Raw genomic sequence first — 25,751 nt, 5'->3', positions numbered from 1 at the left:
ACCGACCCCCCCCCCAACAGATCCTGGCACAATCAAGTACTATCCTGGCCAAGCTTTATAAATAAGCGAATAGGCTGAGCCACTTTGTATGTGTGTGTGTGTCCCCCACCACCACCTCAGTCTTTTAGCCCTTACCAAGATAATTGAGTATCATAATGGTGGGAAAGGACCGCAGTCATCATTTGCTGCCTGTCAGGTATCAGTACTCATCTCCGTGTCATCCGTCACCATTGAACCACTCTGTCATCTTCCCCCAGCCTTCAGCGCTGCTCCTTCTCATCGTGTTCATTATCTCGAGCTCAGACCAATTCCCCCCTCCCCGTCCTCCTCCCTCTCTCCTCCCCAGCCCCTGTAAATGCATCTTTGTGCGACTCTCAGTCTTCTGATTATGAATCGATGATCATGTGGTGTAAGAGAGATAGATGGCTTTTAGTTCCATCTTGTCTCCTCTAATTGTAAAATATTAGTTACATTAGACTGTGCCTTTTGATTAATGGAACTTATTTGGAGTGGCCTCTCCCGGCCCTCCCCCCGCTTTCAAAGTCCTCCACTGACTTTTGAGAATTGAGTGATTTCACTTAAAGTAGACAAATAGGTCCTTCAGCAAGGAGATAGCTGAGCTCTAATATTGGAGGGGGGGGGGGGGACTCGAGGAGACGGTGTGTGTGTGTGTGTGTGAGAGAGAGAGAGAGAGAGAGAGAGGTTTAAAAGAAAGGATTCAACTCTGATTAAACACACAGGCCGTTTATTAATGCACACGCACCCGTGCTGTTTTGCAAACCCAGCAGTTCTCTTGTAAAGCTACGGAAACCTATGTCTGAAAGCGTTTCGAATGAAATTAGTCGGAGATATAAATTAAAAGCTTCCTGATGTACACAGCCAGGGACGGAGACGGTCAGTATGTGGAAACTTTGATGTATTAGTGGCAGAGACAACAACAACAACAACAACGTTATCTTAACCCTCCCTCTTAGGACACTTTACAGGGTATGCCATCAACGAAGCGTCTTTTTCTCCGTACATCTGACACTGCAAAAGAAAAAAGAGAGGGACCTGTATACAGAATTTATCTTATTTGGCACTATTTGCCTAAACACGAGACTTATGATAAAGTCCTTGCTGTACAAATGGTATTGCAGTTGGTGCATCCCCTATTATAAATAATCGCCGTCTATCTTTCAGTGTAGATTCAAGGACATGTTCACTTTCAGCCTATCAGTTCAATTAGAAAAGGTCTATTTGCTGTCAATGTCTGTATCTCATGGAAATAAGGACGCACTAGTTCATAAACAAATCAAACTACTGTTTTTTTTTGTTTTTGTTTTAAAAAGGCATTGATGAGGGATGCAGCTAAAAGCCATTGTGGGATACACAGAGGATTAAAAGCAACCGCAGCAGCAACTTACGCCTCTGCAAAGGATCTCAGTTCCTTTATAGCAACTTCTGGACCATTATTCCTCACTAATAATCCATTCAATAAACCCACCTACATAAGGCCTGAAACAACCTGCAGTCATTTACATTTGCTATTTGTTAGAAAACAAATGAAATAGTTGCCTTCCTTGCTGGCTATAATCCTGCATTTGGCTACACACCTGAAAAACTCCTGCTGAAATCAATTAGATTTGCCGGCAAATGCTGGCAGGATTGTCAAAGCCTCCATGTCCAGAAGCACTGTATCTCTGACTACCATGTGCTATAAGCCACAGCAGAAGGCCATCTTTATTCACCAGGATCCTGCCTGTAAGCTCCCAGAGGCATCTGGCTGACTGCAGTAGAAAACAGATCGTGCTGGACCAGTCAGAACTTGGTCTGATCCAGAAGGATCGTTTCCTTTGCACTTCTAACGTTGAAAGACTATCAGGAACAGCTTTGCATGAAGAAAAGCACCTGGATGCTAGAAATACAAACTGGGCGAGATAAAATTCACCGTGCAAAAGTGGGTGGGGAGTGCAGTAGTGAAGCCCATTTCTTGCTAATATTTCCTACTGTTTTCAAAAGTTGCTTTTTGCTACTTCATACATCCTTAACTGAAGGGACGTGGGTGGCACTGTGGGTTAAACCACAGAGCCTAGGTCTTGCCGATCAGAAGGTCGGCAGTTTGAATCCCCGCAAGGGGGTGAGCTCCCGTTGCTCGGTCCCTGCTCCTGCCAACCTAGCAGTTCGAAAGCACGTCAAAGTGCAAGTAGATAAATAGGTACTGGTCCGGGGGGAAGGTAAACAGCGTTTCCGTGCGCTGCTCTGGTTTGCCAGAAGCAGCTTAGTCATGCTGGCCACATGACCTGGAAGTTGTACGCCGGCTCCCTCGGCCAATAAAGCGAGATGAGTGCCACAACCCCAGAGTCGGTCACGACTGGACCTAATGGTCAGGGGTCCCTTTACCTTTACCTTTTACATCCTTAACTGAAGTTAATGGAATTGCATAAATTTTGTCATAGGGCATGGGGGCAGAATAAAGTTGGCACGCTGGGAAGTGCAGGAGGGGAGAGGGCTCTTGTCCTGATTGTAGGTTTCCCACAGGCACCCGGGTGGCCCCTGGGAGAACAGCGTGCTGTGCTAATGGGCCATTGGCCTGATCCAGAAAGCTTTTCTCATTGTCTTATGTTCCTTCCAGGATCTTCAAGTAGTCCAGTGCTAGGCATCCAGTCCCACAGCACAGGTCTGGCAAAAAAGAGTCTGTTGGGAAGAGGTACTGATGTTTAAAGCACTTTGGGAATCGTAGTTCTGTGAGGGGGATAAGCGTCTCCCAGGGGCAGTTTCAGAGTAGCGCGACTGGTGCAGTCACACTGGGTGCAGCGCTGCAGGGGGCACCACAACAATGCTGTAGAACCGAGAGCAAGAGGTAGGGGGCACATCAAATTTTAGTGTTGCATAGGGCACCATAAAAATTTGAGAGCCCAAAATCTCCTAACAACTGTCAGCACCCTTAACAAACTACATTTCCCAGGATTCTTTGGGGAAAGACAAAGTGGCCTCATAGTGCTTGAAATGTATAGTGCAGATGGGTCCTAAGTTAATGAAACTTTACTACAAATTTGCGTATAAAATTATGTGAAGGTAAACGCCGACCATGCATAGAAACTATGGCTGCTTCCAAAGGCTGAATTTGCCATTGTTATTCAAGTTTGGATTGTTGGAAAACGCTGGGCAAGATCTTGTAGGACTGCTGCTTAGACAGCTCTTATCTAGCTCCTACAAGATGAGACAGCTATATCGCTTGTGGGCCACAAACATTTTGGCAGAGACATTCTTGCAGTGTGGCTTTCACACATATTTTATTATTATTTTAAATGTGACCTTGACACTACGTTGGAGTGGCACGTTTCCACTTCATTATTGTATCTTCTCTCTCTCTCTCTCTCTCTCTCTCTCTCTCTCTCTCTCTCTCTCTCTCTTTTTGGGGGTGGGGGGTTCAGAACGGCTTCAGAGACTTATGTTGAAATTAATTGAGCCCAATTACCTCTGACTTCTTTCTCTGTGGTCTTTTTTTAAACCAAGCTAGTGGTCGGATTTGATGATACAGCAAGGTACTTGAAAGAAAGCACCTATACTAATGAGGCTGGTGGGTTGTATCTAAGAGCCTAACTACATGTTACGCTAATTGCATGGCTATCTGCCTTGCCAGGGGATTTCTTTATTTGTTTCTCAAATGTTAGCATGGGAAGAATTTATGTCAGGATCACCGTGCATGGATTGGGGGAGCTTTAACTTTCCCTCCCAAGCTGTGGTCCCAAACTGAAACCATCCCTCCACTGCCATTCGTGTGGGAAGAACTCCCACTGGCTTCAGTGAGAGCTTTTCTCTATTGGTAATTACAGTGCAGAAGAGCCATTTTTTTATTGCAATCACAGCTAGAGAGGGGAAGCTTAAACCTCGCACCTAGGAATTGGTTTTTAAAAAAACACTGATGTGGCTACCAGTGTGTGACTTAGGCTCTGAGTAAGAACAGGTGGACTCAGATGGGCAAATCTGAAAATTTAGATGTTTCTCCGTTTCCCATATATCCAAATTAGTTTTTTGTAAGTTCTAACAAAATTTTGTAATTCTTTTACTGCCCGTTTCTCCTGACACACACAATTTTGTATGCAGCATTGCCTAATAGGATACACATTTTTCCTAATCCCCCATTTTAAAAGTTATTTTCACCAATGTATGCATATTTAGGAACATCGTTGGTCAGAAAACGGCATCCTAAAATTTGGAGAAGTGCAAATTCTGAAGGGTAGCTGTGTGTTTTGGTTTAATTGTTTCCGGAAGCGTGAGTTAGGTAGACCCATGTAAACCAAACAAAAAATTTCACCCATTTCTAGCTCAGGGAAGGGGATGTCTCTCTACTGAGCAGGACTCATATCCTGTCTGCTTTCACAAACAAAGAATCCTTGGGAAATCGTACTAATTCAACAGATTTCTTTTTGTTTGTCTCAGCATCCCCCAAAATTGTTGCTTTAGTCAAGCATCTAGAGAACACCCCCTTTTCCCTACTGAGAAGTATTTCTAGTCTTACTATAACACTTTTAATTTCAAGAATAAAAAATCAGGATTCCCCTACTTTCAGTTTGCTTCGATATTTCACTTTGAGTGGACTTGGTGACAATTCTTGTTTCCGAGAGATTTAGTCAACAACTATGAATTTAATCTGGAAGGTCCAAAATACAAGACTGCAGTCAAGTAGCACTTGAAAAGCAGGAAACAACATTTTAAGCTGCACAGAAGTTTTCTGCACAGGAAGTGCAGTGTACAAGTTGAAGCTGAGTTTCCTGCTTTGTGAGGTGGTTTGATCCTAGACAAGGTGCTCTTTTGAAAGATTTTCCTGTCTCCCTGGTCAGGTCTGTTTTCGTTCCACTTTCTGCACAGTGTGGAAGAGTTTGTCTTTGACGTTCTTGAGGTTAAAGTAAAAGGAAACAGTAACAAGGCATAATAGGCACATGGCTTAACTGTGGCATCTGTAATGTGGTTTATTGGCTCAAAATATACGTAGGCTCAAGCATCTCTCTAAGGCTTCTCTTCCATTGATAATATTGAGTCCTGGAGCGGTTGAGGAGGCTCAGTGTTGCAATGCAAGGCATATCTTCCATTCCATGGAACTCAGAATCTTTCATGAATGATGCTGCACAGTCAACTGGTTGAAGGAGATGTCCAGTGTAAATAGAAGTATTACCATTGTCAGGAAAGAACAGGGAGAAAAGTGAGTTCAGATTTATTTAGTTGTTTGTGACAGCTACAGCCTGGGTAATGACAAGCAAGCGAGACATAGGAGCCAACTAGGGGTCAAGGTCCCTTCGCCCTCCCCAAACTATTTGAAGAGTCACCCCTCAAAAGGTTGATGGGCATTGCCATTCAAATGGTGTCTGTCTGCTGTATCATGTGATTGATTATGTGGAGTGGGGCTTACCTGCCCCCCTCAATATTTTATTTAAGTTGGCACCCTTGGGTAGAAAGATTCTAATGTTTCTAGCTCTGGGGCGCCTTGTGCAAGAGCAGTAAAGGGCTGTGGTTTTCACTCCCTACTTGCGAGATTATTGAAGGCATCTGGTTGGCCACTGTGAGAAGCAGGACAAGGTTGAACTTGGTAGGCCTTTTGCATTACCCAGCTGGACTCTTCTTACATCCTTTATCTTCACACAAGGGGGAAATTTAAAGCAGTATATGCATGGTAAAGTACAGTCCTGGTCCTACTCTTCAGAAAATTGCCTTACACATCTGTCTGCTTTTATAATTACTGATAAATTAATTTGCCAATGCAGTGGCAGGTTTGTCTCAAAAGTGCCATAGATACTGAGATTCTAGTCACCAAGAAACCTTCTCTTTACTTCAGGATAAATGCAAAAGTAACAAAAAATAAATAAAATCATGCTATTAGACATATGGCTGCATCCATCTCTGAAGAAAAAATGCTGAAGGTTACTGTAAAGTTCTGAAACAGAGGCCAACTAGATAGGGTGAAGGTCCTGAAATTTAAGGCAGTATAAAATTAAAATTAAAAAATGCCAATTTACAGAGTTCCTGTAAACTGTTTTTTAAAAAATCATTTCATTTTTTAACAACTTTATATAGTGTAAGCTACAATAGGTTTTATTGTCCTTAAAAAGAGCATAGCCTGTAACTTCCAAATATCTCTAAGAAGTCCTTCTTTAGGGTTTGAAGTTGAAATCGATAGCTTATCCCAGTTTGAGGCAGAATTTGGCCCTTGGAAGTCTACCTCTCAAGTGGCCGCTATTTGAGGCCATCTTTTGATTAACATGGTATTTGAAGCAGACTATGGCTAGAGAAGCAATATATACCCCACTGTTCAAATCCGTGCCACAAAACCCTACAGAGACCTAGTTAATGAAAATCAACCTGCTCCAATCGTCATTGGGAAATACCTCCACTGTTAGCAATCAATTGAGGATGAGTTTGGCGTTTGGAGGTGGGGGCAAACCAAAGCCAAATACACAGGCCGGGGGGGGGGGCATCAAAGAGGTTCTCACTCCCAGCCTATTGCTCTATTTAAGGGGCCAATAATTCGGCAAGGTTGTGCACTAAATAATTTGTAAGCCTTCAGAACATGCAGGTTATTGTTTGCGGACAGATGGTGCATCACATTTTACTGCTTATTCCTTCTGTGGTTTCTCATATGTACGACTGATGTGCATTCTGAAGTCTTTGTTTCCTTGCTAAAATCTCTAATCTAAAACAGGCAATCAAGCACACAGACAGTGGTTCAGAAAGCATAATCATAGCTTGAAAGGAAGGGGGGCAGAATCATCTGCAGTTAAAAAGCAGATGTGTTCACTAGAAATGCATGAAGGTTATCAGGAATATCCAAACGGGGCAAATAAATAAAATTAGGGAGCTTTGAAAAATTGTCCCAGCAAATGGCTTTTTTAGGTGGCCAGATTCCTGAGTAATCATTTATCTTATTTTGATACGCTGGGCATTAATTAATATTATTATTTACTATTCTTATGTAACATTTTCTGCTAATGTTATTTTTTATTATTATTATTATTATTATTATTATTATTATTATTATTGAATTGTTATGATTTGGAGATCAACACTGCCCTTGAGAGTTAAATTGCACTGATATAGAGGAAGGAAATGAGACAAACTAACTCAACTCTTTTTTCCCCCTTTCTTCTTTCCACTGTTCCTCCCCCCCTTTCTTATTCTGAAGATAGAATTACTGTTTGTAAGCATCTGAAAGTCATTAGAGGCTCCGCAGTCTGTCAGGTGCCGATACAAAGGAACTGCTGAAACCGAACGGGATCCTGTGCAGAGTGCTGGGAATTTGTCATGTGGTGATGAGCAGTTATAATAATATATGAGCAAATCACAAGCATTCTGCAAATTAATCAAAATTCCCCCCTCCCTCTCTCCCTCCCTCCCCCGGCTTTCTCCCTCGTCTCTAAGAGAGTGGCTTTGCCGGCAGACGTAGGTGAAACAGTTTTACTCACAGATGGTAGCGCTGGCATCAGATGGAATTTATATAACAGTAATTCTGATTTCCTGCCAAAGTAGCACTGAAAACACCAGGGAGATAGTACAAGACAAGTCATGTGGTTTTGCTGAGGTTGTTGTGGGAAGTTTAAAGGAGTGGGGGGGGGGGCGGAGGAAGAAACCCCCCTCTCACATTTTCCTCTTTGCATTTTATTGTTTTAGCCTGAAGGGCCAGAAATTGTACGCCGTTCCGCCACGGGCAAAAAAAAAAAATCCAACACGTCGTCTTCTTTTCTTTTTTTTATGAATTGTGCTGAAAGAGGGCTTCACAGCTGTTGGAGCTGCTGGCAGGGGGAGAAAGCCCACATGACTTCTTATCATCTCTCTTGCCTTACAAGGGATGAAAGGAGGGAGGGTTCAAGAGGTGGTGGCCTTACATGTTTAAAGGGAGGCAGGGTCTTCCTTTCCAGGAAGCTGTGCCATGTTCACTTTCATTAGACTCCCTCTGGCATAACAATATAAGGGGAGGCTTTTTTTTATTTTCCGAGCGCTCCGCAAAACAGAGATGCAAAGGAGATATTTTTCATTCGATGCTGCTTGATGCAATCTGGAGAATGTGGAAACATGTGTCCTCTTGAAATGAGTAGCTCAGTGGCAGGGGACCTGCTTCTGTGCAGAAGGTCCCAGGTTCAGTCCCTGATGGCACCTGCTGGTCAGGCAGGGAAAGACTCCCTTTCTGAAACCCAAGAGAGCTGCTGCTAGATGGACCGTGGGCCCGACTCTGCAGAAGACAGCCTCCTGTTCTTCTGCTTTTTCAAGCGCTGCACATAAATGGCCTCCAGAAATTCTGGGGCAAGGAAATGGCAGAAGGCAACCATGGCACCAAATTTTGCCAGCAGCAGGAGGGAGCCCCGCCACTGGCTGGCCGAGGATCAGGGCCGCAGTCTAAAATGCTAAGGATCATGCTCCTGAGCTGCTAAACCTCTGTCCACGTTCTTTTCCAACACAAATAAATCCTGCGTTACGATAACTGAGCATATTCTGCGGCCTCTTCAAATCAATGGCTAAACTCCCATTGAACTGAATACTATCGGACAACAACCATTTATTCTGTATTGATAGCTAGTCTTAATGTTATTGTTCTAATACTTAAAAATGATATTTATGGTCTCTATCTGTTTCTTCCGTTTGGCAGCTCTTTAATTAAGACCGCCATTGCTCCAATTTTAAAAGCTTAATTTACGGCGTTCCCCACCACAAAAGGTGTGGTCATGATCATGCGTTTAGATGGCTCTAAAGGGGTTTGAGACAAATTCACTGAGGAAAACAGTCTACCAGTGGCTACTTATCATGCTGGCCATGTGTATCCTTGAGTCTCCAGAAGCTGTGTGCTTCTCACTAACAGTTGCTGGGGAGCAATGGGGCACGACTACTGTTTCATGTGCTACCCAGAGGCATCTCTTTGGCCTCTGTAGGAACCAGAATATTGCACTAGAGGGAACTTTGAACTTATAGAAATTTACAAAATTATGCATGGCATGGAGAGAGTGGACAGAGAAAGGTTTCCTCTTTCAGAACTCATGAATATCCAAGATTCAGGACAGAGAAAAGGAAGCCCTCCTTCTTCACGCAGAGCACATTGTTAAACTATGGAACTCACTCCCACAGGACACAGCGATGGCCAACAACCTAGGCGATTTTAAAAGCGGATTGGGCACACATTCATGGAGTAGAGGGCTATCAATGGCCACTAGTCATTATAGCTATGCTCTGCCTCCACATTGCCCATTTGTTTTGGTTTATGTGGCAGCAGTGAGATAAGTGGATTAGACAGAAATGTTACCATGCTTCATTACATCTGGTTGCAGGCATCTGTCATTCCCTGGCCATACATTCTGGATCACATCCAGAAGTAAAACCAAAGGGAAACTCTATTCATTTTATTTACATATTTATTTATAAAAATATTTGTGTACTGCAATCCATAAAAAAGACATCAGAGCAGTTAACAGTTGTACATAAAACGATACCCCCCCAAAAAAATTTAAAAATCCTCCCCCCCACCAGTCCCCAACTAGGGATGTGAGAAGGCACCATATTCATTCTGCCCTGTATTCGTCACATGCTGCACTGTTTCCATTCCACTGCAATTCATCTTCTCCCAAAAATGGCATCATACATCTTGCCCGCACATATACTAATAAAAATACAGCAAGAATTTGTTTAGATACAAAGTAATGAAGCTGCATATCTAAATTGGAGAGTTTTGCCAGTGCACATTTCTGGATGTTTAGGCTTCCATCAAAACAAAAAAACAACCTTCTAGGAAAAAGAGCTTTCCCCCCTTCTTGTTAAAGTTAGTGAATAATACCTAGATAATGTGTAACACTGCCATTTATAAATCACTAGCAAGGAGTTTTTGAGGCACCTTACTAAACTGTCACTACAGGTTATGGCATCTTGGGTGGTAGGACAAGTTATAATGTGACAAAATACCAGCTAAATTATTCAACTTTCATAACAAAGCAGCATCTCAGATTAAAAAGCAAAAGCTTATTTATTTTAAGTGACACCAAAGAAGCAGAGAATAATATAAGAATCTAGCTGAACTAAGATATTTAGGCAGGCAATACTTAACCCCTGTAAAATGCAGGTGTTCAGCATTCTTTCTACATGGAGATCTGCATGGAATTGGGTCATATTGTTGGGTTGTGTAATACCCGTCTGACAAATTTCACCAGGCTTAGCAAAGCTCTTTTTCACTTAACTTAAAATTGCTCAGATGTATTGACCGAGGGATTACTTCTACATGCGTTATGACTTCTTTTGTTGTTGTTTTACAATGATGGCTGGTGCCCACTGGGATTGGTAGAGCAGAAAGCAGGGAGGCCAACAGTAGGAGGCGCCAGAGCCAATGGCAGGCACAGACAATTAACTGTAGTTTGTACCTGTGCTGCTTCCAGCTGTGTTCTATAAGTGCTCAAAATGTTTTTCCACCACCACACATAATTTCCATTTAACCAGGTGGTCTTCTGGATGAGACTAACCTTTCTGCCATATCTGCACAACTTATCCCCCCCCCCCCCCAAAAAAAAAAGTGCTGGAGTCAAGTTCCAAGAATATTACATCTTCGGCTGTCCAGGTATTATGCAATCTACATTTGTCACAGATGTAATTATATCTAGTTACTTCTGAAGTTTTGATTACTTGTCTTGAAAACCTCTCTGTCTTTTTACCATTGCCTCATGCAACAATAATTCACATATATATATCGATGACTCATCAACAGATATATTTCACTGGCTTTAAAGAAAAAAAACTTTAAAATTAGTGATATTTCCTCTAAGGTTTGGTGAGTCATTTGATTAATGTCTTAAAAGTATATATAATATGCAGGAAGATGATGAAATATCTGTATATTACCAGTCATTTTCTTTATATGAGTTTGCTAGCTTCTGCCCTCAACCACTTTATATTAGCTGCATTTCCAAAAGTCTTTATTCTGTTTTTCTTATGCCATTGCATTTGTCTTTACAAACTGTGGGAGGCAAGAAAGTTAATAAGATATGTGGAAGGAGTCTTTTCTCTTGAAAAAAGATTGAAACAAATAGTTTTTCTCTTTCCAAAAACTTGGGACAGGATTCATTTGTCCTACAGACCAAAAGGGATTAGGACAGGCAAACCCCATCATCTTCATGCCACTTGGAAAATTGCCTCCAAGATGGAGGAGACCAGCCGGCATGTAAGCTGCCATTTTGAATTTCTCACATTGCCTTGCAGTATAGAACTTCGAGGGCCGCCATTTTACTCATCCACAATGCCACAAGAAAATGCCACCATGTAAATTCCCTATAATTGGAAACCCTGAGGCATTGTGGGAAATTGTAAATAGTAGTTTCCCAGACCCATCCACCCAGCACAGGGGCTCATGAGAGGCATCAGCACCAATGGGGCACTGAAGCTGCCCCAGGATGTCTTGTGCTGATGCTGGACCTACAGGAGAGTTTAAGACATCATTGTCATATATTACATGCCAGATGTTTGAAGAAAAACACAGCACAGGTAAGGCCCCATATGCTTCTTGCATTGCTCTTTAGAAAACTGAGCACACCATTTCCGGAATCTCTACTGTGCAGAGTGTGCTGCATATGTATAGTGTAATTTAAAGAGAAGGCACATTTGCCTCCATATCCAAAGTGGATGGAGAGCAATTGATGACTGACTAAAAGAGGAAGGTAGAAAAATCCCCCTAATTCCTGTGTTTGTTGGCATCTGCCAATAACACACACTCTGGGGTTGAAGTCAAACCGCTGCATTAGCAGCACCAAAGGGACCTCCGTGGAGAGCAAGTCAGGGCAGTGCGTATGGAGGTCCTGGTCTGCCTAGACAACAATAACCCCTCTCGGCCTCGCTGATGTGGTCCTAAGGAAAGCAGAGAAATATTTTTGGCGCCATCTTAGCTACAGGAGTTACTGGAAGGAGGCACACAAGGTACCATCCAACTGTCTTAGGGACTCCACTCTGAATTAGTGGAAGGGCTCCTTTGCCTTTTCTTCTCTGGAAGATGTCCCACAAGTATAAATGAGTATAGCCACAAGGCAGTAGAGGTTTAGGATCAGAGTTTTCCTTCTCCTAGATGGGCTACTTTCCCAGGTTAATGAGCTCCACCTGTCCCTAACTTCCCTCTACAGCATGTGAAGAAACGGCATTCTTCATTGGACCCACTATTGGTCTCGTATGCTCAATCCTCCAGAGCCTGCCTTTGCAAGCAGGAGAAGTCCCTAACTTACTGAGGGTTTGAGACCCGCCAGCAACTCAAAGTACACCCACTGAAATTGATGGACATTACTAATGTAGGTTCATTAATTTCGGTGGGTCAGCTCCAAATAGAATGTATTTGGCTAGGACCATTCTGTTCTACAGAACTGCATAGTGGTGCATTTTGAGCCTTCCAGAAGTCCTGGGTATAACTGGAACTGTCTAGGGATGGCTGAATCAGACTGTGTCAATTTTCAGTACGTTAACAAATCAATTCTATCCCATATTGTATGAAAATCCATATTTGCATATTCATATATATTACAAAATACATGGATGGATACATATTTTTAGCTCAATGTAGTCATTTCTAAATTTTTCTAATCCTAAAACACGTCAAAGTGCAAGTAGATAAATAGGTACCGCTCCAGTGGGAAGGTAAACGGCGTTTCCATGCACTGCTCTGGTTCACCAGAAAGTGGCTTAGTCATTATGGCCACATGACCCGGAAGCTGTACGCCGGCTCTCTCGACCAGTAAAGCAAGATGAGCGCCGCACCCCAGAGTTGTCCGCGACAGGACCTAATGGTCAGGGGTCCCTTTACCTTTACCTTTAAATACTTAAATACTTCAGTGCATTTTGGGGGGGAGAGGGAATTTGAGGCAAGTTCTGCATCTTCATATGGCTGAGTGGGGATTTGAACCCTGGGCTCCCAGGTCTTAGTCCAACACTCTAACTATATTACACTGGCTGCCGAATGAGACTGCATTTTGCCTTTCCCCCATTTCAGCAGCTATTTTGATCTAGGCCATTTCGGCCCATGTCAGCCATCTCTTGCGCATGCCCAATGGAACTCAGGGTGACAAAACAGCTGTCCTTGTGATAACTGGGGCAGCTGCCCTTTGCGAAACAGAGCTATTTACTCAGAAGCTCTTTTCAGCTGCTTCTGTTGCCTACGTTCGGACAAATTCTCATCTAGAAAGTTTCCGAAAACTTTCATTACAGATATGTCATTGGCTGGAGCCATCTCAGTTGGTCCAGCAATAGGGGAGCTCTTCAAAATGTATATTGTGAGACTCATAAAGCAGAATGGCTTCATCACAGCCATTATTGCCTATTGGGCAAATGCATGTATTCAGCATTTTTCTCCCCTATCCATATTATTACGTTCCAGGTCAGAATGGCTGCTTTAGGGCCATTCTGGTCTATTGGGGATGCAAAGACCATTTTAGAATGTTAGCTGTGGATAGGAAAACTATGCCAAGAAAACTATGCAGAGAGAGGAGGGAAATCTAAATGCATAAGCACCACAATGGCCACTAGTCAGGTTTTCAGCATAAAAAAAATTAAAGTTGCGGCTCCTTAAATTGCAGGTCATCATAATTGAAAATGGGAGCAGCCTCTTAGTGCTTTACAGAAGTCAGATCATGAGTCCATCTACCTCACTGCTGTCTACACTGACTGGCAGCAGCTCTCCAGGGTCTCAGAAAAAAGCTTCACCCAGCACTACCTGAATATGCCGGGGACTGAACCTGGGACATTCTCCACAGAAAAGATACACATACACACACACATAATTTCATCTGTATGCCACCTTTCCATAGTTCAAACCATGCTGCAGACCTTTTCCTCCACCTGTCAGCAAGGACAGGTGATGGGGGGATGGATCCTCATCTCTGTCAATTCTAACAATTCTAATTGCATCCAAAAAGGCCCATGAATGCCGTAGTTGGTGTACATTATGATGCACTCGAGGTCCCAAGGGCTGAAAGCTCAGGATGGGGTAGAAATTCAATCCAGTTCTCATCTTTAGATGGACATTCCTAATTTGCACTTCTCAAAACAATATGCAAACACAGCTATCCTTCACAACCCACTCTTCTCCAAATTTTGCAGTGCAGTTCGTCAGCCAAGTCACGTGCACAAAAATGCATATAAATTGTCCATAAAATGCAGAATGACATACAAAAACAGATGCAAAGGAATATTGCTTTGGAAAAAAATGAACTATGTTTATTAGGGGAAATTGCATATGAAGCCATGTTTATTGGGAGAAATGCATACTAAAATGCTGCAGAATTTTCAAGAGGACTTGTTCTTTAAAAAAAATTCTCAAACTGCTGTGGAAAAGGACTGATATAAGCTTAAGAAGGGAGAAATGAGAAATTGACAGATTTGCCAATCCCTACTGGAAGCAGACAAACAGATTAAAAATGATCCAGGAAAAATATTTTTCTATAATAAAGATATTTACAAATATTATAAAGGGTAAAGGTAAAGGGACCCCTGACCATTAGGTCCAGTCGCGGACAACTCTGAGGTTGCAGCGCTCATCTCGCTTTATTGACCGAGGGAGCCGGTGTACAGCTTCTGGGTCATGTGGCCGGCATGACTAAGCCACTTCATAAGGAGTGCACAGAAACACTGTTTCCCTTCCCGCCAGAGCGGTACCTATTTATCTACTTGCACTTTGATGTGCTTTCAAACTGCTAGGTTGGCAGGACCAGGGACCGAGCAACGAGAGCTTACCCCGTTGCGGGGATTTAAACCGCCGACCTTCTGATCAGCAAGCCCTAGGCTCTGTGGCTTAACCTACAGCGCCACCCGTGTCCTAAATTTAGCATGGCTAAATTGCCCTTAGTCTTTTTCTCAGCACAATCTCACCATCTTGTATTCTGAACATTTTTTTTTCAGTTGAATTGCCACTGAATTTGGATTTCCCTGCTGGGCTGAAGCAGCCAAATAATTTTGAGCACCACCAAAATAATGATAATGTTAGTCAAAACAAAACAAAACACACAATTGAATGGGGTATACTTGTGTCTTCACATTCCTAATTTCAACTTTTGTGTTTAAAGAGGGGAGGGATGTGTTCTCTTTTGGCCTTAACAGAAAGCTTCTTTTTTAAAGAGAGTTCATTTCTAGATTATCCTCGCTACTTTATCTAAATGTTCACATTGTAGAATGTGAATATGTGTGCGTTGTGTTTTGTTTCTCTTTGCATCTGCGTATAAACAATATCTGTACAAATATTCAAAACTATAAAACACATCATAGTGGGAAAAGCAGAAGGATTCTGAGTAATAGACTATTGGCATTTTTCTTTGAAATTACCATTTCTTGCTGCTTTGGGAGAAAGCCATGATTTTGCTGCTATTAGTACACCCGTAACAATTTGGAATTAATTCCTCATCTCAGCCATATGACTATTCTAATGATCCTTTTTACACTCCAGTACAATCCCCTACATATGTGCCTTTTTAGAGCACAAAGACAACATATTTCATGGTGGAAATGTATGTGGAATTTGGACACTGATCAAATATTCATAGCAGGACAGAATTAATTTACTTTGATCAAGAAAATAAACATTTTTAATGTTGATTGTCTTTACCTTATCTTATTAGTGTGCATTGCCCTGTAGTCTTCTTAGAATAATGGATGCTTCTTGTTGCCAGTAAATTAGCAACTATTAAAGAGGTCACTTTTTGACTTGTACAAGTATTGCCTATGATTCAGAGCTCTGGTGTGCCGGGACTTCATTTCCTTCTACAAGAAGAATATTGTTATATGTCCTAATTTGAGCGTTTCTGCAAAAGTAGAACAGAATCTATTGATTGAGGTATTTATTATATTCCAGCTTCCCGGGTAAAAGCCTCCTCAAAATGACTCCCAGCATAGCCAAACCAATACAGTGTAAATTGGGGGTAGTCAATGAGTTTCTCTCCAGCTGTTCTTTTGGACTCCAACTTCTATCACCCCTGCCCACTGGCCATGCATCTGAGGTTGATGGGAATTGTAGTCCAACAACATTTGGAGGCAACCGCATTGACAACCCCTGGTGTAAACAATCCTAAAAACAATTTAAAGCTATAAAACAGATGATGTTGTTTCTTTTTTTAAAAAAAACCCTTATTAAAATAAGATAGCATCATAAAAGTACAAAATTCATGCATGGAAAAGAAGCAATGTAGCTCATTCTCGATTATTCCTATTAAGGTTTGTTAGGTGCAATTTTGTGTTCTAAAAGTATGGCGCTGCAAAAATTAGTTGAAAAAGGTTTCAGTCCATAGAAACCAACTCGTGAATACAATTTAAAAAAGAAAATCTCTCTGAGGTGTGCCAACTTGATAATGGTCATTTGGAGATCTGTTAGCAGCAACAACAAAAACCCTTCAGAATTTCAGAACCTTTTCACTTTGATATGCATTTTCTTGGACTCTGCGTTCAAGCACACCATCTCATGAAACTTAATGTGATGTGATGTGACTGATGCAGGCTGACACCATGTTGTCGCAAAGCAACATATCAGAACGCGGATTTGAAGGAAAACAAAACAAAGCTTTTTCTCCTTCCCTCAAAGGCTAAATTAACATAGTAACATTTTTTAAAGGGAGGAAAGAAGGTATGGGTATATAAAAGATTGAAATACTTGCTTTTTGCTCTTCCATTTCCCAAGGGACATTCCTAGAAACCTGTTGCCAACATAAGTCCGCTGCTGCAATAAGGCACACGGCAGTAGCTGGAGTTAACCCAGTTCTTAGTCTTGCAAGTTCTTGCCTTTATCAAACAAAACATTTTGGCTAACCCAGGTAAACAAGACTCAGATCAACCTAAGATGAAAAGTTGCAAATGAATATTAAGCAGAAAGGTAATTCCAGGCTGATGCTCCATGCAGATGCAGTAGAAAAGAAAGTAGTATACTAGTAATACAAAATAACACGGATTTCATACTAGTTAAATGTTACGGATTTCCCCCAAACAATCCTGGAAGTTGTAATGCAGTGAGAGAATGGAGAATTGCCTATTAGAGAATGGTAGTCCTTCTCACAGTTCCCAGGGTTCACTAGGAACTGGCCATTAAGCAAATTTAACTCTGCTTGAGGAATTGGATCTTTGCAAAATTTAATACAAACTGACTGACCCACACATCCTGAATTAATATGTAGATTGGAGCATAGTTATGCATGGATTTTTGCACTTTCAAAATGTTTCAAGGCTATTTCCATTTCAGGAAAAAAAATGCAGATACATTTAAAATCTGTATTTTGAGAGAAACAGCACCTTAAAATGTCATGTGGATTGAATAATCATGGATCAATGCAGAAACAGGATGGAAAGTACTCTCTGTGAAGTATAACTGCACTCCCTAGCCAATGCTTACAAGAGCCACTGAAATGATTGAGTGAATGAGGCATTTTCAGAAAGTCCAAAAAGTGATAGATCACCTTGGTAGATTCATCCTTAAAGTTTGCTACAAGTAGGCACATCAAAAGGGGGTCACTTCTGAAACAGGTATGAGATAAACGGAGAAGAGCAAGGTTCCCAGGAGAAACAAAGTTTAGAAAATGTACATAGGCAAGCCATTTTAAAAAAAAGCAAAACAAAACACTTTGTACTACCAGATGTACACTTGGTACATCTGAGTTGTACATCTTTCAGAAGTCCCAGAACATTTGACTATAGTGTCCACCTCTCTTGTTTCCACCTGGCTATTCTGAAGCAGTCTTAGTTGCATGGACTGAGCCACAGGTAATCTTACTTTCTAGAACTGCAGCAGAATATTTGTCTTCTGAACTATGAGAAGCCATTCTCTTAAAGCGACTTTCAAATGATTATATGTTGGAAGATACACCCCAGCTAGTATATATGTGATCTATGACTTGAAAAGAAGAAGCCCGCAGCCCCCAAATCCTCCCCAACTACCATCTGATAAAAATGGTATAAATTACTTGCCTGCTTATCTAGGCCTGGTTATTTTAAGATCTTGCTGCCCACAACCAGTTTTGAGCAGTAATTAATGGACGGTGTTACCCAAGAGAAATGGGCATTCTGCTTTGCCCCCTAGTTACAAGCAAATTGCAGATGTTGTTATCTTTTGTTAGACTGATCTCCAGAATGGTGGTTTTTTTTTTTTGTATGACTGCTGCTGTAAACAACATACCACTTCTTTTGCTCTTACACTTTTTGACCCGCACTGTGTATACATATTTATATATTATTCATACCGGATTAAAAATTGATGTGCTCTTTACTGCTGTTGTACTGCACAGTGACAATACAAATTAACTTATTGTGTACTTAACTTTTCACATGACAGTGATGTGAAATTTTGATGACCCCCAAAAGTTAGTGATGGAAAAACAAGGCAGTGGAGGGTTGAAACCACTTTCGGGTACCATTAATGCTTTCCTTGCTTGTTAAACGCAGCTGAATTAATAAGCCCAAACTGTGATATGTTTTGCAGGGATGTGAACATTCAAACCCTTTTGCTGGGAGAATGATACCAAATAGTGAAAGCATTTTGGGGCATAATTAAGTGCTACTTAATTTACACTTATTGGATCCTTCTTTTAAAAAAATGTTTTGAATTAGTGTTAACACTTTAATGAATAAGCGAATCTGCTTGGCAGGTATCACTGGCATTGCATAGGTAAAGCTAAACTTCAAGTCTTTAATTGCACATCCTTCATGATACAATAAGGGACGCGGGTGGTGCTGTGGGTTAAACCTAGGACTTGCCGATCAGAAGGTCAACGGTTCGAATCCCCGCGACGGGGTGAGCTTCCGTTGCTCGGTCCCTGCTCCTGCCAACCTAGCAGTTCGAAAGCACGTCAAAGTGCAAGTAGATAAATAGGTACTGCTCTGGCGGGAAGGTAAACAGCGTTTCTGTGCACTGCTCTGGTTCACCAGAAGTGGCTTAGTCATGCTGGCCACATGACCTGGAAGCTGTACGCCGGCTCCCTCAGCCAATAAAGCAAGATGAGCGCCACAACCCCAGAGTCGGTCACGACTGGACCTAATGGTCAGTGGTCCCTTTACCTTTACCTTTAATGATACAATGCAAGGTCTCCTCAGGAGTAAGTCCCATTAAGTTCAATGGGATGTGACTGCCGGGAAAGTGAGTGCATGATTGCGGTTTAAAAAATAACAAAAAATGTTGTAGAGTTCTAGAGCTGTAAGATGCAAATAAGCTATGCAGCCATATTGAATTGTGGGAACTGTAGTTTGTTAAGGGTGCTGAGAGTTGTTGGAAGGACCGCCCCCCCCAATTCCTCTAAAAGAGCCACAGTTCCTTGAATGGTTTAAATTATCAATCCCTCTTCCTAGGGAACGCTAGGAATTGTAGCTCTGTGAGGGGAAGAGGGGTCTCCTAGCAACTCTCAGCACCCTTAATAAATGACCATTCTGAAGATTCTTTGGAGGAAACAATGGCTGTTTAATGTGGTATAATATTGCTTTAAATATATAGCACAGATGGGCCTCAGATTTAGCAGGAAGAAGCTGGTAGAAGCAACCAATGCTGTGTTGCAGGTCAAAGGGGGCTCACAAACAGGAGACACAACTGTTTTGGAGATCAAGGGGGGATGGACTGGAGCTGCCCAAGTTCCTTGGCTGAGGAAGGGGTGGCTAGGTAAATGGTCAGAACTCCAGAAGAAAAGAACCTGTTAGATTACACCATGAAAAACTCTGTCTCGGGATGACCATTTAGGATTAGCATGGGGGTTTATGAAGGCGACGTCTCTTTTGAGCCATGTGGACTACAGCATCCAAACAGGTTCCCACCCATTGTGCTGATAAGACAAGCCCAGAGTGGGGCCAAAGACTGGGAGTATTACAGGTGTGAAGGGGCTTTGAGGAAACCATTGGGTTCAATGTTCAGTAATGTAGTGGTTCTTATTTAAGATTCCTAGTCTCTGTGTATGGAGAGGCAGTTTTTATAGGACCCTCTGACTGTGATGCCTCATTAAGAAATCTGATGAGACCAATTCCCAATAGTATGTTACTTCAACAAATTTTAAACCTATTTATACACTCAAAATATAGAAACTACTTGTTGTATTCCATCTCTTAAGTTCAGTTTCAGTGATAGGTGTAGCCGATCTGCTTAATTATGGGCTGACATATTTATGATAGGTGTGCTTCCATTTGAGGAAAGTGTGTATGAAATGCTAAAGTTAGGGAAAACAGCATACCAGGATGCATTATATTAGGGGAAATTGCATGCAGAAATCTGTATATATTGAAGACTCTTTTTTTGTTAAAAAAATGCAAATTATTTGGAAAATACGGCAAACACAATTGAAGATTGGAAACAATTATAAATGGGGACTTTGAAATCGACAGATCTGCCAAAGGCTCCAATCTGCAGATGACAGGCAACTGTGCATCAGTATTGTTTTCATATTTTCGAACATGGAAATACTTAACTTAGCCCTTAAAGGGTGCCCAATGTAGAAGTTATGAGTGACGAACAACCAGAATATGGTCCCTTGACTTATTTTTCCTTCACTCTCTGTCTGCCCTACTTGCCCTTTCTTTTAGTTCTTGTTTTTCCATCTGCTCCCTGCTTTGTCCCCTGGTTCAGCTCACTGGGGCCTTTATCTCCATGCTCCTAGTATCTCATTCTACTAAGCTTTGAGGTTTCACATTTGCCACCTGGCTCCATATACTTCCACTTGCCCTGGAATCTGACGGCGAGGGTTTTCCTCAGCAAACTTATCTTTCTTTTCAGCCCACTGAGCCTTCTACTGCTGACAACTTCCCTCAGCAAATAGGATGTTCGTGGACATCCCATGGCATCACTTCAGCTCAGCCAATGGGTGCCAGAAGTTTCATTGTTACCGCGATATAATCCCTTAGCACATTACAACATAGATTATATGGGTCTGTGAGGTAATAAGCAGATTAAGCCGTAGACTCTAAAGTGCAATTTCTCCATTAATGGCTTTTTAAAACCCTTCTGCTGAAAATTCCAGAGCTGTACCTACCTCCTGTTTATAATTTTGGTCTCTGCTTTTCCTAGTACTTTCCTTTGGGTGACACTGCACAGTTAGAGTAAACTTTCCTTCTTCTTCCTTCATCATCATAACTTTTGAGTAGCACTAGATGGAAAAACAGACAGGTTTTCACTTGGAAAGGGGGTCAATAATGATTTATTGGCATGTACCTTTTAGAAGAGGGACACAGGTGGTGCTGTGCTGTAAACCACAGATCCTAGGGCTTGCCGATCAGAAGGTCAGTGGTTTGAATCCCCGTGACGGGGTGAGCTCCTGTTGTTCAGTCCCAGCTCCTGCCAACCTAGCAGTTCGAAAGCATGTCAAAGTGCAAGTAGATAAATAGGTCCTGCTCCAGTGGGAAGGTAAACAGTGTTTCTGTGCACTGCTCTGGTTCACCAGAAGTGGCTTAGTCATGCTGGCCACATGACCCGGAAGCTTTCTGTGGACAAACGCCAGCTCCCTCGGCCAGTAAAGCGAGATGAGCACTGCAACCCCAGAGTTGTCCGTGACTGGACTTGACTTAACCTTTTAGCAGACAGGAGTTTGACTTGGATACTATCCACCAATGGCATTTGAACCTATAGATTTAAATGGAATTAAGCAGAATGCATTATTTGATGGATGGCAGTGAAGAAGTTCCATATGTGCCCATCTGGATCATGTCCAATGAATGCATAAAGTACAAATCATTTGGCCAGTTCTGCCTCTGCAACATGTCTGCATCCTCTGTGCATGTGTGTAACAGAAAGGGGGGAAAATCAGACGGGGGGGGGGAAGGAGGGGGCTAACGTTGTTCTTCATATGTGATTATTAGGTCATGTCTTCCAATAGCCTTAGCTTTTTATGCAGATGGTCAGGCACATTTATTTATTCATTTATTTCAGCAAATTAAAGTAAGCTAAGTGCATTTGACCTCAGATGGCCCTGGTCTAAGTTAATTTGAGAGACAAAGCTCATAAAGTTCCAGTAAGACACATCAACAACTTCCCAGCATAGGTTGAAATGTGATTGCGGCAACATAACCTTCCAAGCCAGATGCAGCATGAAGTCTTAGGCTGGCTCAGAATAATCTGGAACAATTTGGTGTCTGCAAGGTGGGCCACAAACGCAGCGTGAGAAGGGTGAGCCACCACTTGTTTCCTTTAGCTGCACAGAACCTTGTGAGAACAGAACAGAACACGAAAATGGAAGGAGAGCCTGCTGGACCAGGTCAATAGCCCATCTATTCCAGACTTTTGTTCTCACAGCGGCCAATCAGATACTGCAATGGGAGGCCCTCAAGTAGGACCCAAACACACAGGAGCCTTCTCCCCTCCTGCGGTTTCTAGCAATTGGCATTCAGAAGCATTGCTGCCTCCAACTGTGGAAATAGAACATAGCCATTGGGGCTAGTAGCCATTGATAGCCCTCTTCTCCATGAATTCATCCAATGCTCTTTTAAAGCCATCAAGGTTGGTGGCCATCACTGCCTCGTGTGAGAGGGAATTATGTAGTTTAACTATGCACTACGTGAAGAAGTACTATATTTTACCTGTCCTGAGCAGCCTACGGTAGGAACGAATTCCACACTTGACCCAAGGACTTCCTTCTTAAGCCTTCCAACATTCAGCTTCAGTGGGTGTCCACAAAGTTCTAGTGTTAGGAGAGAGGGAGAAGAACTTTTCTCCATCCACTCTTTTTGTGCTATGCATCAAACATCTATCATGTCACATCTTACTTGCCTTTCACCTACACTCTGTAACATCCCTTCTTGTTTCCGTTCTTCTCTAACAATTGAGCACCTTAGTGTCCCTTTTCCACTTGAAGAAAAAAGAAAATCGAATTCAAATTAAATGTGTGCCATGGCATTAAAATTCCATAAAACTAGTTTATTGAAATAGGCTGCAAAATGACATTCAATTGTACATGTCATTTCAGTATTATTTACAAAGTTACCATACATATTTACAAGATACTGGGGATTGGCTGTTGCTTTTTTTAATATTTTAAAATATCCAATAGTATGCAGTGGCGTGCAGACATTGGACTGAGGGGACTCAGCTAATCCCCTAAATGTTCCCCTGCCACCTCTTTCGCAAAGCACAGGAAGTTTCTACCCAGCTTAGGGAGGGAGGCGCAATGCTCACGTGCAAGACATCATGATGTCACAACACCACACGCATAAAATATCGACCCCCTCATGCCCCTCACAAGGTAGCACCTCTGCCCCTAACTGTTCCACTACAAAAAATTTCACTGCATGCCACTGACAGAATATATTTTCGACCCCTATATCCCAGCACTGATCCACAGGTGACTTTCCAAGGTGCTAAAGTCATGGCAGGGAATGCTGTGTATCCTGAATCTCAAGAACTGGGGGAGGGGGGGCACAATTAGTGTGAAATTTGCCCAGTCTGTTTTGAAAATAGCAGAGACAGAGAGGCCCTGTGTCTGGCCAATTAAGTCCTATAAATTTCACGTCCTGGGAAACTGAGGCACGGCAGTACCTGTGCGAAGACTGTGGGCTTGTGTACGCACCATACATTTGAAACACTCCCCCAACCAAGAATCTTGGGTACCCCTCACAGAACTACAGTGGTACCTCGGGTTACATACGTTTCAGGTTACATACGCCTCAGACTCCGCTAAACTAGAAATAGTGCTTCAGGTTAAGAACTTTGCTTCAGGATGAGAACAGAAATCGTGCTCTGGCGGCACGGCAGCAGCAGGAGGCCCCATTAGCTAAAGTGGTGCTTCGGGTTAAGAACAGTTTCAGGTTAACTACGGACCTTCGGAACGAATTAGTACTTAACCCAAGGTACTACTGTACAGTTCCAGGCACCCTCAACAAACTGGGGGTCGGGCAGAGCTTTAAATGTATAGGGTGTAAGCAGAAAGGGGCTGTATGATTCAGTCCACATATAAGAGAAGGGGAGACTTGTGTTTTTACATTATTCCATTCTGTGAACTGCACTACAGAGGCTGGGTGGCAGTGAACCACTGCAGGCCTGAGGAAATGCTAACCCAATGTTTGTCTGTTGCACAGGTCACCGGCCTTTCCAGTGCAGATACTGCCCCTACAGTGCCTCTCAGAAGGGAAATCTGAAGACCCACGTCCTTTGTGTCCATCGCATGCCTTTTGACAACAGCCAGTATCCAGACCGCAGGTTCAAGCGCTCCAGAGTTGACGCCGAAGCTTCTGGGAATTCCGAGGAACCTGGAGCTGTCAAACCTGGGAGCTCGACAGAGTTAACGGAGGAGGGCAGCCAGGCCCAGGAGTAATGCCGCAGAACAAATCAATCTGTATATTGCAATATTATTTTACACAGTTTTTTAGATATGCATTTTGGGTAACACAGAGAGTTTGCTTAACTGCCTTCTGAGGAAAACAGATTGTGTGCAAATTCCCAGAAGCGTGCAGGATGTTTAAGACATTAAAGACACACACACACACACACACACACACACATATTAAAAAGAGAAAGAGGGAAAAAACAACAACAACCAGCCCTTGAAAATGGCTGTTAAACTGTTACCTGGCAACAAGTACTTCCAAACAATGTAGGTGGAGATAAATCAAGTGGGTGTTGTTTTTTCTTCTTCTTCCCCCAAATGTGTGCAGGTTGCAAGATATCTGTGTGTGTGTGTGTGTGTGTGTGTGAAAAACACTGAAATAAAGGGCGCATTTCTAACACTAAAGTGGTCTTTATCCAGAAAGAATGCTCTTACCAGAATATCTATCTATATATCTATATCTGATACCATCTTCCTGATTTAATGTTGCCTTGAAGATTGTGGGAGTGGGGAAGTGTGTGTGTGTGGGGGGGGTGTTCCTGTGTTTTCATTGTTGAAAACACCTTTTTAATATGACACCGACCGCTGCCATTTGCCTAGCGTCGTAATGAGACGTGTTGGTGGAGTGAGGTGGTGCCAGGCTGACTGGAGCTGTCCCTGCTGAGAAAATCAATCCAAGTGGTGCTCCAACTCTGCACTCTCAGAGAAATTTTAGACGACCCGTAAGCTACAGTCAGTGCTGACCTGTATTGAAAAGGATTGTGCTGTTAACATTTTAATTTCTGAAATATATATATATAGATATACATATTATATATAGCGAAAGACACACACACACAGAGACGGCCAAATGAGTCAAGGATTAGAGCAGAAAGGGGGGATCTGCAGGCCAGCAAAACACTGCAGTTAATTGTACAATGTGGTTTTTGGGGGGGACTGTATTTTTCTCTTTTTTTTTAGATGGACTTGCAGTATTGAGAGAAATGTTGTTTCCCCCCCTTCCTATTTTGTTCCTTTTTAATGAAGTAGGTTGCTATAGAGAGATTTAGAAATACAATACTGAAGGAGCGTGCTGGATAGAGAAACTAGTTAGCCTTGTCTAGAGAAGATACCAGTGCAAAAAAAAGGAGAAATAATTATTATTCAATAGAAAGTTGGTTTCTTTTCTTTTCTGTTTTTTTTTTAAGAAAGGGGGGAAAGACTTGAATGAAAGATTCCCCAGGCAAGATTAGTTTTCATTTATTAGGGTGCTGTTGTTATTATTCTTTTAAAAAAAAAAGGTGTTGCAGACATTGTGCAGGACAGTGTATTTTGTTTTTTACTGGAGAAATCTCTTTTCAAGCAATTTGACCTAAAATATGAATCCAGACATCCTGCCCCTTGTCTCTAGTGAAAGGGAAAAAAAGATGAAGGACGAAAAATGTGTTAGCTAATATTTCTTTGTTTTTTTGTAAGGAAAAAAAGCGTGTTCTATATTTTTGCAGATTTTAGCTTTTCTACTAATTGGCCCCTTCCAAA

General features: G+C 42.2%; 1 protein-coding gene across 3 annotated transcripts in view; it reads left to right on the top strand.

The window, feature by feature from the left end:
- The window catches only part of ZNF536 (zinc finger protein 536), a 449,202-nt gene extending 424,606 nt beyond the window's left edge, over positions 1-24,596 (top strand). For 2 of the 3 annotated variants that reach the window (XM_083451812.1, XM_083451813.1), the window contains exon 7: positions 23,986-24,596. In XM_083451812.1, the coding sequence (XP_083307938.1) occupies positions 23,986-24,221 (236 nt within the window). In that variant the 3' untranslated portion in view covers positions 24,222-24,596. The remainder of the gene's footprint in view (positions 1-23,985) is intronic. The other variant, XM_083451814.1, reaches the window with a different exon arrangement.
- Positions 24,597-25,751: the final 1,155 nt, after the last annotated feature.

The sequence above is a fragment of the Podarcis tiliguerta genome (assembly GCF_965153285.1).
Source record: "Podarcis tiliguerta genome assembly, chromosome: 8".
Taxonomy (NCBI): domain Eukaryota; kingdom Metazoa; phylum Chordata; class Lepidosauria; order Squamata; family Lacertidae; genus Podarcis; species Podarcis tiliguerta.
Note: the sequence above shows the minus strand (reverse complement) of the source record. Positions and strands in the feature narration are given on the sequence as shown.